Raw genomic sequence first — 13,115 nt, 5'->3', positions numbered from 1 at the left:
ACGCAGTTCATCAGCCTAATGTAGACGATGCCAGGGCCTTAAAATTGCGATCATTTCATCGCTTTGAATGTGGGCGAATGGGGGATGCACTCTGCCAGTTGGTCACACAGAAGTTAAAATCAATGCCACTGTTTGGATATTTTGAATAGTAAACTTAGATTGACATCAAAAAGAGATGTCTTTATTTACTCCAGATGTGAACTATGCACACTTTTTTAGATTAACAGAGCAACAATGCAACTGACCCCATTTTAAGGCGATTAATACTTTGTGAAGCAGTTGAAAAATTGATTCCAGTATCTTTCAGGGGCTTTCCAAAGTTGGTTTCCACCTCACTGCTGCTTCTTTAGGTCCATCTCCATGGCAACCCCACTTTAAATTTACTTTGACCAAGAATTCAAATCCAGCCTGGACGAATATAGTGAAAATCCCTTCCCTCTGCCTGCTACAAAGATTTTATATGAATTAGCATGTCTACCTAACTTCTGAAGGGCTGGGGGAAACCACAACACAAAAGCACCTACAAATTAACAATGCTGCTCAGAAAGGCCTGAAGGACAGTTAGTAGTTAAGAGGGATAACAATGATTGGATTACCACACCCAGGTGGAATACAGGGAGCTTTATTCTAAATCTGGGCTGCAGGTACCAGATTTGGGAATGTTTAATGAGTACTAATATTGGAAAGGCATTCCATTTGCAGCATTAATGCACTTTGATAACTACAACCATTTAGCAAAAATAAAACCCTTTATCTCAAAATGCAAATTGCTGAACATTAACAACAACTCGAGAAGCAAACATTTGAACAAAACAAAAGAAACAATATTATATCTTCCACACATCTTTGTGTTCCGAAGAAGGGTCACTGACCCGAAACGTTAACTCTGCTTCTCTTTCCACAGATGCTGCCAGACCTGCTGAGTGATTCCAGCATTTCTTGTTTTTGTTTCAGATTTCCAGCATCCGCAGTATTTTGCTTTTATAATATTATATCTTCCGTTTACTTTAAGTTTTTTGTTTAGGTTGATTAGATTTAAGGCCCGAGATACTAAAGCTAACTTTCTTCCTTCTCTGTTGTTTGATCTTCCAGACTCAGATCATGTACAAATGGATTGAACCCAAACTCTGCAGTGAAGATTCAAAGGGAGCAGTGAAACTTCCTGCTTCAGGAGCCAGGAAACCATGTCAGCCTTGTAACCCAGGTTTTGTCCAGGTCAATGGTACTGGCTGTCAGCCTTGTGAATATGGCTTTTACTCAGATGGATCTAATGGTAAAATTAATGCATTCTTTTCTGAGATATATTTTAGTCAAGGATGCATGAAATGTACCTTGTGCAAAAGGCCTTGTGACATTACAAAGCTTCCTAAAGAGTGTGATGCAGTTAGCATAATTTTACCTGTTAGAAGTAAAGGACTGAATTGAGTTAAAAATCCATGCAAGCTGACCGCATTATGATTTAGGAATTTACTACTTAAGAAAATAAATTGGATCCATGAGTAATTGGCTCAGATACTGTTTGAGAACCTTTGCCTCGACTCCACGCTCTGTAATTCTCTTCCTAAACCCCTCTGCCATGCCACCTCCCTCTCCTCTCCCTCCTTTAAGATACTCCTTAAAACCCACCTCTTTGACAAAACTTTTGTCATTTCTCTTATTACCTCCTTCTTTGACAGCATTTGTGTGTTTTTTTTGCTTGTGCCTCTGGGTAGTGTTAGAGAAATCTCCAAGCCTGTTTGTGAAGAAGACACTGAGACTAGGATGCTTTGGTGAACCTCGTTTTTTCTACATTAAAGGTTCTGTACAAATGCAAGGTTCTTGTTCTTCATTATCAGATAAAAACTAGCTGGACACATCTGAAACAAAGTACAATAACATTTTAATAGCAAAATACTGCGGATGCTGGAAATCTGAAACAAAAACAAGAAATGCTGGAATCACTCAGCAGGTCTGGCAGCATCTGTGGAAAGAGAAGCAGAGTTAACGTTTCGGGTCAGTGACCCTTCTTCGGAACTCGAGTTCCGAAGAAGGGTCACTGACCCGAAACGTTAACTCTGCTTCTCTTTCCACAGATGCTGCCAGACCTGCTGAGTGATTCCAGCATTTCTTGTTTTTGTTACAATAACATTTTAATTCCCTCACTTGTATGTAAGTGGCTAGTGGTTTTGGATCAATACTTTCCCTTGGCGACTGTCTATTTTGTGTGTTGTAGTACCTAATTGTGCTGCTTCTATGTGCTACGCTTTGCTGACTGCTGATGGGGGTTGAGATGAGCTTCCTTGTGTTGGGTCACGAGATGACCCCGCAACCTACTTTGCTGTGGTTACCTGCTTGGTCCTGGCTGCTTTCTTGAGCAAGTACTACCAGTTGAGTTGGGTGAGCAGAATGTAGCATCAGTCCATCAGGCAGCAGCCTTATCTGCACTTGCTCCATCCATGCCCCATTTGCTGGGCACAGCCTTGGCTTATACTGTGTAGAAGCAGACCTGCAGGCAGAGATGAGGACAGTGAGGCCATCTCCATCTGATCTCCAGCATATTAAACCTTGATCAAACAGCCTTTTGGTGACTAGATCTCAAGGCCTCCATAGCACAGTCATGGAACATTCAGCAGAGATCCTTCTACTATGGAAAGATCCCAAATGGTGGGCATGGCATTTCCTGCCTTTTCCAAAAAACAACATTGATTTTGTCACAAACACTATTAGGTTATCTTTTTCTCTGCAGTCAAATAGGGTTCAATTATTCCCCAGCATAAGACCAAAGACTATTGAGGTGCAGCAGTGCAGGAGTTTAGCTCTGCTGTACACTTAAGCCAAAATTGTCAATTAAGTTATCTGCTTCTAATATAGTGGCAAAAATAAATTTGAGTACAATGACTATTAGTCATTACTTCAAGCCTTCAACTTGAAAGGAATTCTATGGGTTTTCTCATTGGTATTTTGAAAGTAATTATATGAGGGGAAATCCATTAGGAACAGAAAAAGCTAGGCAGAAAATTGTTCTATTCTATTACCTAGGAAGAAATTAGATTGCAGTTATACTACAGTACAGCATGCAGCTGGCAGACCATAACTGAACTTGTGTTGAGCTCAGTGAATGCTGCTTGGGAACATGTACAACACTTTCTTCCCTGGGCAGCTCATTTTGTTCAAAGAACAATTGGAGGCAACACTTCTCTCACACCTTGAAAATGAGTCAAAAATAAGTTTATAAAGTTCCCATAGCATCCATTGGATCATCTGGGCACTGTTGGCTGTGGATGCTGTGCCAATTGAAATTTTCAAGACTGAGATAGATTTTTTTTTTGGGTAAGGGTACCAAGGAAAATGAAACAGAGACCGGCACAGATCAGCCATGATCTAATTGAAGAGCGGAGCAGTATTGCAGGGCTGAAACGCCTACTTCTGTTCCTGTGTTCCTTTGTGTTCCTTTGTTTTGCTGCAGTTATATTACACCTGCTGCAACCTCCAAGCAACAGGATGCTATCTGCTGACATTGGTCTCATAACTCATTCTTTGAGTATTCTCTGATCTGAATTCTCAGTTATGCAGGTCCAGACGATTTTTGCATCTGCAGCCTTACTTTCCAGCAGTAATGAGCTGAAAAAAAAAGCTTGCACATAATGTCTGTTTGTACACCTCTCGATCTTTTCTCCTTCATTACTGCTTTTCTTTCTCATGACACTAAATCTTTAGTAGTTTGAACAAGAGGCAGTGCTTCAGCCCTTAGTACTAAACCCTGAACTTCTATATTGCAAACAATTCCGCTGTGAGTCACTATTATTTTAATAATTTCCTTCAAGTATTAAGCTTCAGCATGTTGAGTAAGCAGGGAAATTTACATTGGCCATAGTAAAATTATACAGTGACTGGTGCCAAAAACACTTGCACAATGTCAAAATGTGGGTATGTTTACAATACACAAGTACCAAAATAACTCATACCATGTTTGATTGTTGAAACTATTTTCGTATGCCTTAAAGATTTGGGGCTGCATTTTCCTTCTTCACTAATTTTAGCAAAGCAGTAGAAAGCAGAGATCACCCCTTTATACTCACAGCTACTTTTTCTTGCAAGATTAGTGGCTGAATAAAAATTAATCACACTTTGTTATCAATTAGGAAGGGGCACTGTTATGACCAGGTGAGAAAGAGGTCTTGGGTTCCCTTTCAGCCTTCACCTGGTCTTGCTGTAACAGGGTTTTTATTTTTAAACATAGTGTTTTTAGCTCCCCTTGGTGAATCCTTGTTCACTGCTTTTCAATTATAAGGTAAAGAAACGAGCACAAACAGGCTTTCTTAGGTTTAAAGAAGAAAAGCGAAATTTTATTAAAACTTAATCTTAAACCCCAGGATAGCATTTTTGGTCAGCTCATTATTTGAACTTTCATCTGGCAACAGGGAATAAACCTCATGGGCTTTTCCAGTTAGCTTGCTTTGTAGTAAGTGAGACCAGGTCTCAGCTGGCCATCTTAGTTGTCTTGCCAGTTTCTCAAAAGACACAAAAAATGCCTCTACATTTTCCTCATTGAATTTTGGAATTAGTTGAGTGAGTTTTAGCAATTTTGTACCCAGCCCTGAATTATTTATTTATTTTTTTATTCATTCATGGGGTGTGGGCGTCACTGGCTATGCCAGCATTTATTGCCCATTCCTAATTGCCCTTGAGAAGGTGGTGGTGAGATGCCTTCTTGAACTGCTGCAGTCCATTTGGGGTAGGTATATTCACAATGCTGTTAGGTAGGGAGTTCCAGGATTTTAACCCAGCGACAGTGAAGGAACGGCGATATAGTTCCAAGTCAGGATGGTGTGTGACTTGGAGGGGAACTTGCAGGTGGTGGTGTTCCCACGCATTTGCTGCCCTTGTCCTTCGCGGTGGTAGAGGTCGCGGGTTTGGAAGGTGCTGTCTAAGGAGCCTTGGTGCATTGCTGCAGTGCATCTTGTAGATGGTACACACTGCTGCCACTGTGCGTCGGTGGTGGAGGGAGTGAATGTTTGTAGATGGGGTGCCAATCAATCGTCCTGGATGGTGTCGTGTTCTTGAGTGTTGTTGGAGAGCTGCACCCATCCAGGCAAGTGGAGAGTATTCCATCACACTCCTGACTTGTGTCTTGTAGATGGTGGACAGGCTTTGGGGAGTCAGGAGGTGAGTTACTCGCCTCACGATTCCTAGCCTCTGACCTGCTCTTGTAGCCACGGTATTTATATGGCTACTCTAGTTCAGTTTCTGGTCAATGGTAGCCAGTAGGATGTTGATAGTGGGGGATTCAGCGATGGTAATGCCGTTGAATGTCAAGGGGAGATGGTTAGATTCTGTCTTGTTGGAGATGGTCATTGCCTGACACTTGTGTGGCGCAAATGTTACTTGCCACTAATCAGCCCAAGCCTGGATATTGTCCAGGTCTTGCTGCATTTCTACACGGACTGATTCAGTATTTGAGGAGTCGCGAATGGTGCTGAACATTGTGCATCATCAGCGAACATCCCCACTTCTGACCTTATGATTGACGGAAGGTCATTGATGAAGCAGCTGAAGATGGTTGGGCCGAGGAGATTACCCTGAGGAACTCCTGCAGTGATGTCCTGGAGCTCAGATGATTGACCTCCAACAACCACAACTATCTTCCTTTGTGCTAGGTTTGACTCCAGCCAGCGGAGGGTTTTCCCCTGATTCCCATTGACCTCAGTTTTGCTCTGGCTCCTTGATGTCATACTCAGTCAAATGCTGCCTTGATGTCAAGGGCAGTCACTCTCACCTCACCTCTTGAGTTCAGCTCTTTTGTCCATGTTTGAACCAAGGCTGTAATGAGGTCCGGAGCTGAGTGGCCCTGGCGGAACCCAAACTGAGCGTCACTGAGCAGGTTATTGCTAAGCAAGTGCCGCTTGATGGCACTGTTGATGACACCTTCCATCACTTTACTGATGATTGAGAGTAGGCTGATGGGGCGGTAATTGGCTGGATTGGACTTGTCCTGCTTTCTGTGTACAGGACATACCTGGGCAATTTTCCACATTGCAGGGTCGATGCCAGTGTTGTAGCTGTACTGGAATAGCTTGGCTAGGGGCGCGGCAAGTTCTGGAGCACAGGTCTTCATTACTATTGCCGGAATATTGTCAGGGCCCATAGCTTTTTCAGTATCCAGTGCCTTCAGTCATTTCTTTATCACGCGGAGTGAATCGATATGCTCCTCCATATTGGTCATGCTTTCACTGGAGTTACTCTGTCGCAACCTAGTTAACTCAAGCCGCATCAACTCTTTCTTGACATTCTTTCCAGAATATTCTCTCTCTCTCTTTCTTTCTCTTGTCTTTTTCTTCACATTCCCTCTGAAAGGCTGTCTCTTTTTCCTTTTCTCTCTCCTCAAATTCAAGTTTTCCCTGTTCTAATTGTATCTTTGCTAACAATACCCTGTCGGATTCTGCCTCTAACCCTGTTTCTGCTTTAGATTCAAGGGAAAAATGGTTAACCACAAGACTTAGGAGTTCAGACTTCCTAGCCTTGCCATGTACAGTGATCCCACACTGCTCAGCCATTTTCCTCAACTCCTCCATGGACAGTGCTTTTAACTTATCCCAAGTTACTTCACCCTGGTTTGGAGAGCTACCAGCTTCAGTTGCAGATATGTTAGAATTAAATCACACACGACCACAAGAAAACCTGTACCAATCTTGCTCTTTTTTGATTGGGAACAATTTGGCTTCCCACTTCCAATTTCTGTCATTTGTCTGTGGGTCAATCTGGATACTAGCACCCAAATTTCTGTTACAACCAGCTTAGAAGGAGGTTTAGGGTTTCTTTTCAGCCTTCGCCTGGTCTTATTGTAACAGGGTTTTTATTTTTAAACACCGTTTTGAGCTCCCACTTGGTGAATCCTTGTTCACCGCTGTCCAATTATAAGGTAAAGAAACCAGCACAAACAGGCTTTCTTAGGTTTAAAGAAGGGGAAATTTTATTAAAATTTAAACTTAAACTCTAATTCGGTTGGCGCCTACGGATACATGACGTGCCCACGCTAGCATGCATACGCGATACACATATGCAAATAACGACAAAAAAGAGCAGAAGAAAAATAAAGTGGAAAAGTTTGAGGCAATATCTGAAGAGTTTGTTACGGTTCTTCAAGCTCACTGTGGAGTCCTTTTGTAGGTTCATCTTGCTTTTCATTGGGGCCCAATATTCTTCTTAAACCTTATTCACTGTAGGAGACATTTCTCTCTTGGGGTTGGTGTGTCTTCAATGGGTTTCAGTTCCATGAGAAAGAGATGGAGGCAGACGGGAGGTCTTCTTCAGTCCAGGAGCATTCTGCTTTCTCTGCCAGTTCAGACACTGTTTCTCCAATTCAAAACTCTCAGTTCAAACTTTGCAACTGCCAGTTAGCCATGTGACTAACTGGTCTGACCACGCCTGTTTGTGGATTGAATTGGAACAGGGAGTGGCTCCTTTGGCTACAAGCCTGTGTGTTAATATGCAAAAATGTCTTTCCAGCCAAGGGGCCTGGCAACCCCTTGTATCAGGCCTTCTCTTCTTCCCAGCAAAAATTTTAAAATTAATGTCTGTGTGGCAAATTTAAAATGCCTCATTCTTGGCAGGTGGGGGCCTTCATGACAGGCACCATAATCTTTGATACATGAAGATAAATGCTAGCTGTTTCTTAAACTATTACTGTGAATGTCACTTTGTTGAGATGCAAATTGCCTTTAATTCCACATAGTACTGTGGTTTGTAGATGTGGCTGTGTATAACAAAATATTCAAAACTAGTGATACTACTCCTGCAATCAATTGATGCGGAAATGTTATGAAACACAACAATTCACAATATGTCTATTCATAGGGAATAGGACTGACACTAATCTACATTAGCTACCAGTGATGATACTTTAGCATTTTTAAATACTAATGTGCGACTACTTTTGTTTAATCTGTTATCCGTTCTGAATGAATGTTGCAGAATTCCATCAAGAAAAAAGACTTATAAAAGAGCGAAACTTTTATCTGCAATTTTCAGATGATCAAACCACAGTTCTTTTTAATTCTCATGCTGGGACAGCTTTTCACAATTTTTCCATTTCATGTAGGAAAATCATAAATGACAACATCTCTTGTTGGCTTTTAAAGAACAATTTCATGTGCCTGTGCTGTGGGGAGCCTCACTCAGCAGCAGTATATATCGGAAATTCAGATGCATACTGCCTGTGATGCTCCAACCATGAATAGCCAAAAATGCATGCTCAGCGGGCACCAGAGTTTCTGATGTGCACCTGCTGACAGGCAAGGTACCTTTAGTGCAGACTTGTAAAATGATTCCTTTGACATCAATAACATTGTGAGAAAAGGGTACATTCTTGGAGATTCCGCTCCTGGAATGGAAAATCAAGCAGAGACATCAGTGCTCCTGATTTTTCCAATAATGCTGGGGATACAAGACCTTGGATAAATTGATTGTCACCCAGGTGTGTCCCCCAAAGAAGTGGAGTATGATCAGACAATTGTAGGTAATTTTATAATGCACAGCTCTTAGCACTGAAGAAAAATGTAACGGATACGTCTGGTTGATTAAATAATTTGTTTTTGTTCAGAATGTACTAAGTGTCCTGTTGGAACAGAGCCAGTACTCGGCTTTGAATACAAATGGTGGAATACTTTGCCAAAAAATATGTTCAGCTCATGTTTCAGTAGGATGAATCAAGATTGTGAAGAAATATCAGGTAAGCAGAATGAAAATAGTATATAACATAATATATTATTTGTCAGTCATTAGACAAATAGCCTGTCCAAACCATTTACATAATATTTGCCTCTGTACTAGGTTTTGCTTTTCCATTCAATATGTACAATTATTACACTTTGAACTTTTGCTTAGAATCTCTTGATCGACCACAAACATTTAAACTGTAAAAACAAATCCAAGGACATTTCCCTTAGTTACTGCACTGATCACCTGTATCAAATTAGATTTATTTGTAACTAATCAATGTTTCCTACTGTCTCCTTATATGGTTTGGTGTCATATTTTGCTTTATAATGCTCCTGTGAAGTGCCTTGGGAAGTTTTATTACATTAAAGGTGCGATAGAAATTGTTGCCGGATCTAATCCTATTAATTTCCTCCTGCCTAAATTTGTGATTCCTCACCTATGATTCCAGTCTTTGTGAGTTAAGCCACTTGACCAGTGCTGACAGTGAAGGCATGTTATGCCCCCATGGCCTTGCTCGCTTATGCTTTCATATCTTCTGATCTAAGGGGACCGGGCATAAAGCCAACTGTCAACTTCTGGCACCTCTCTGGGCATGTGCCCTGGTACTGACAACAAAATTAGGCAGAAAGCCCCTCACCTCGTATGCAAAGCTGCCCTTTGATTGTGACGAGTTCAGGTCGAAGCACTCCCACTCCCCTTTCCTCAGCAGGATCTCCAGGGCATTGCAAAGGGGGTAGAAGCTTGGCATCATGAGTCTCCTTTGCTCTTTGCTGCACATTGAAACTGAGGAGAGGAATTTTGATGCCTATAGCATGAATGCACTTTTTTGAGTGTTTAACTAAAAACTATGTTGGAAGGAGAAACTGGCATTTTGCAAGATGTCAATTGGTTATTCTGAGGAGAATCAGCTGCAGTTCCGTTAAAGAGAAACCTTTTATTTCAGCATGGGAGGTGGCTGGAGACCATATACATAGTTCGATGGCAAGCGCTGACAATAATTACTTGATGCTGATGATGCACATTCCTGGATTTAGGTAAGAAAAAATCTTTATACCATATTACTTGCATGGCATAAACAGGGCTTAATGAAGCTGCAGGATATCTTTTATAATGGTTTTTAAATAATTACGAAGTAGATTTTTTAAATATATGTGTATTTCTAGTCTCCCTTTTCTCCTTTGTGTTCTCCTCAGCAAGCCAAAGACAAACTTAAATAAATACTATCACCACTAACACTATGGGGCGGCACAGTGGCGCAGTGGTTAGCACCGCAGCCTCACAGCTCCAGCGACCCGGGTTCAATTCTGGGTACTGCCTGTGTGGAGTTTGCAAGTTCTCCCTGTGTCTGCGTGGGTTTCCTCCGGGTGCTCCGGTTTCCTCCCATATGCCAAAGACTTGCAGGTTGATAGGTAACTTGGCCATTATAAATTGCCCCTAGTATAGGTAGGTGGTAGGGAAATATAGGGACAGGTGGGGATGTGGTAGGAATATGGAATTAGTGTAGGATTAGTATAAATGGGTGGTTGGTGGTCGGCACAGACTCGGTGGGCCGAAGGGCCTGTTTCAGTGCTGTATCTCTAAACTAAAAACCTTAATGCAAAATGGTTCAATGCACAGATATTTCCAGACACACCATTAGTGCTGCTTCTTGGTCTACGCACCAGAAGGTGAGCAATGTTGGAGAATCCGCCCTTGGTGATTAGTCTCTGCGACACACATTTTGCTTAAGTCTGGTAAAAGAGCATTTGTAGCCGATATAAGTGTTTGGTGAGGTTAGGTTTCAGAATTAGGCTTCCTAGCTGACTGTCTGTGGAAGTAACGTTGTAGCTGTGAGGGCAGTGTATCATCTGCAACAGTTTAAAAACAGTCTCCTTTAAATGAAAGTTCAGTTGTAACAGCAAACTTATTTATGTTTGGATCCAAATGCTGAAAATATATTTATTTCATTTCCTTCAACTTAATTATATCTCAAAAGGAAAATGTGTTGAAAGGAATATGAATACATATTACTTTTTTTTTAAGTACGACTGCTGTTACAACCGGGTGAGAAAGGTGTCGAGGGGTCTTTTACTGTCTTCGCCTGGTCTTATTGGGACAGTATTTAATTTTTAAACACACTGTGTTTGAGCTCCCCTTTGAATCCTTGTTCACCACTTTCCAATTATAAAGCAAAAGAAATGAGCATAAGCAGGCTTTCTTCGGTTTAAAGAAGAAAAGTGAAATTTATTAAACCTTAAACTTAAACTCTAATATGGTTAATGCCTAAGGATACAGAACGTGTCCACGCTAGTATGCACACGCGATACACACATGCACAAAAGTCCGAGTGTATCAGGCCTGTGTCCTCAGTACCTTGCTCTACGGCAGCGAGGCCTGGACAACGTATGCCAGCCAAGAGCGACGTCTCAATTCATTCCATCTTCGCTGCCTTCGGAGAATACTTGGCATCAGGTGGCAGGACTATATCTCCAACACAGAAGTCCTTGAAGCGGCCAACACCCCCAGCTTATACACACTACTGAGTCAGCGGCGCTTGAGATGGCTTGGCCATGTGAGCCGCATGGAAGATGGCAGGATCCCCAAAGACACATTGTACAGCGAGCTCGCCACTGGTATCAGACCCACCGGCCGTCCATGTCTCCGTTATAAAGACGTCTGCAAACGTGACATGAAATCGTGTGACATTGATCACAAGTCGTGGGAGTCAGTTGCCAGCATTCGCCAGAGCTGGCGGGCAGCCATAAAGACAGGGCTAAATTGTGGCGAGTCGAAGAGACTTAGTAGTTGGCAGGAAAAAAGACAGAGGCGCAAGGGGAGAGCCAACTGTGCAACAGCCCCAACAAACAAATTTCTCTGCAGCACCTGTGGAAGAGCCTGTCACTCCAGAATTGGCCTTTATAGCCACTCCAGGCGCTGCTTCACAAACCACTGACCACCTCCAGGCGCGTATCCATTGTCTCTCGAGATAAGGAGGCCCAAAAGAAAGAAAAAGAAACACACATGCAAATAGGGACAGAAAAGAGCAGAAGAAAAATACAATGGATAGGTTTGAGGCAATATCTGAAGAGTTTCTTGTTTACTGTGCTTCGAGCTCACTGTATTCCTTTTGTAAGTAGTCTTGCTTTTCATTGGGGCCCAGTATTCCTCTTAAACCTTGTTCACTGTCGGAGGCCTTTCTCACTTGGGGTTCATGTATCTTCAGTGGTTTCCGAAACTGCTGAGAGCAAGATGAGAGCAGACAGGAGACAGATGTTCTCAGTCCAGGAGAAAACAGCCTTCTGAGTTCAAAATCCCTTTTGGAAGTTCAAATTCAAAAAACTCCAACAGTCAGCCAGTCATGTGACCAAACTGGTCCAACCACGTCTGTTTGTGTGCTTGGCCATCTTAGCAGTTAACCTGGAATGCTAGCCTTTCCACCTTCAACGTCTGGTAATCAAACGTCCATTGTGGATTAAATTGGAGTAGGGATTTGCTCCTTTGTCCTTTGAAGTACTGTATGCTGATATGCTAATGTCTCAATTGTTTTTTTAAAGCAAGATCTTTCTTCAACAGTTTAAAATCAATTTCATGTGGCAAAATTAATTTTCCTCATTCTTGGCAGGTGGGGGGGCTTGCCTGACATTGCATAAAATAGAGATAAACATATATTTTTAAATAAACTATCTTATGAACCCCTTTATCTTCCTTTTCTTTGTCTAATGTTTGATATGTTGCACAGGCCACCACAGTCAATGGTACAGAATTTAGACAACCCAGAAGTTGCTCGGATCACTTTTATATTTGAGACAGTGTGCTCTGCTAACTGCGAGTTATATTTCTTGGTGGTAAGCAATGCTGCATTATTTTTACACTAAGGTGAAAGGCTTCAGTGGGTGGAGCTTTATGTAAAGTGTTGAGTGAGATAAAGCTATTTCATCTGGGAGCTTTGAATGAATTTGAGCTTTGTCTTGTGTACAATATTGATATTAAATGGCACAGCTGTGTTAAAAGATTACATTTTAATGATGTATTTGACTCATAAATGTGCTATGTAGGTCATCGATAGCATGGCACTATAAAAGTACACACTTTGAATGAATACTTCATTCATGCCATAGAAACATTTTGAACACACTTAAGTGACATCAGTTGAATGCAATGCATGGGGAAATATCACTGAATGGGGAATGTGGTGCCCCGTGTTGTGCTTAAAGTCCTTAGTTAAAGCCATTATATCAGGTAATATTACAAAAGACAGTGGTGAGGGGTATCATGAACCAAACTACATGCGAAGATTAAAAATTGAAGAAGAAAATCAAGTGTAATAAATTTAAGGGGCAATTCTGTGATTCTGGATTGCCCGTAGGAGCTGTGCTCACAGGAAGCATGATCGGAGATAGGGTTATGAAATTGTAACCCTGATTTTCTGCATTTCCTGT

The 13,115-nt window shown here is 41.7% G+C and overlaps 1 protein-coding gene across 1 annotated transcript in view; it reads left to right on the top strand.

Annotated features, from left to right (window-relative positions):
* The window catches only part of elapor1 (endosome-lysosome associated apoptosis and autophagy regulator 1), a 105,896-nt gene that overhangs the window by 54,174 nt on the left and 38,607 nt on the right, over window positions 1–13,115 (top strand). The window contains exons 9-12 of the mRNA XM_068057700.1: window positions 1,093–1,273; window positions 8,579–8,707; window positions 9,641–9,731; window positions 12,416–12,521. Of these exons, the coding sequence (XP_067913801.1) occupies window positions 1,093–1,273; window positions 8,579–8,707; window positions 9,641–9,731; window positions 12,416–12,521 (507 nt within the window). The remainder of the gene's footprint in view (window positions 1–1,092; window positions 1,274–8,578; window positions 8,708–9,640; window positions 9,732–12,415; window positions 12,522–13,115) is intronic.

The sequence above is a fragment of the Heterodontus francisci genome, chromosome 25 (assembly GCF_036365525.1).
Source record: "Heterodontus francisci isolate sHetFra1 chromosome 25, sHetFra1.hap1, whole genome shotgun sequence".
NCBI classification, from domain to species: Eukaryota; Metazoa; Chordata; class Chondrichthyes; order Heterodontiformes; family Heterodontidae; genus Heterodontus; species Heterodontus francisci.
Note: the sequence above shows the minus strand (reverse complement) of the source record. Positions and strands in the feature narration are given on the sequence as shown.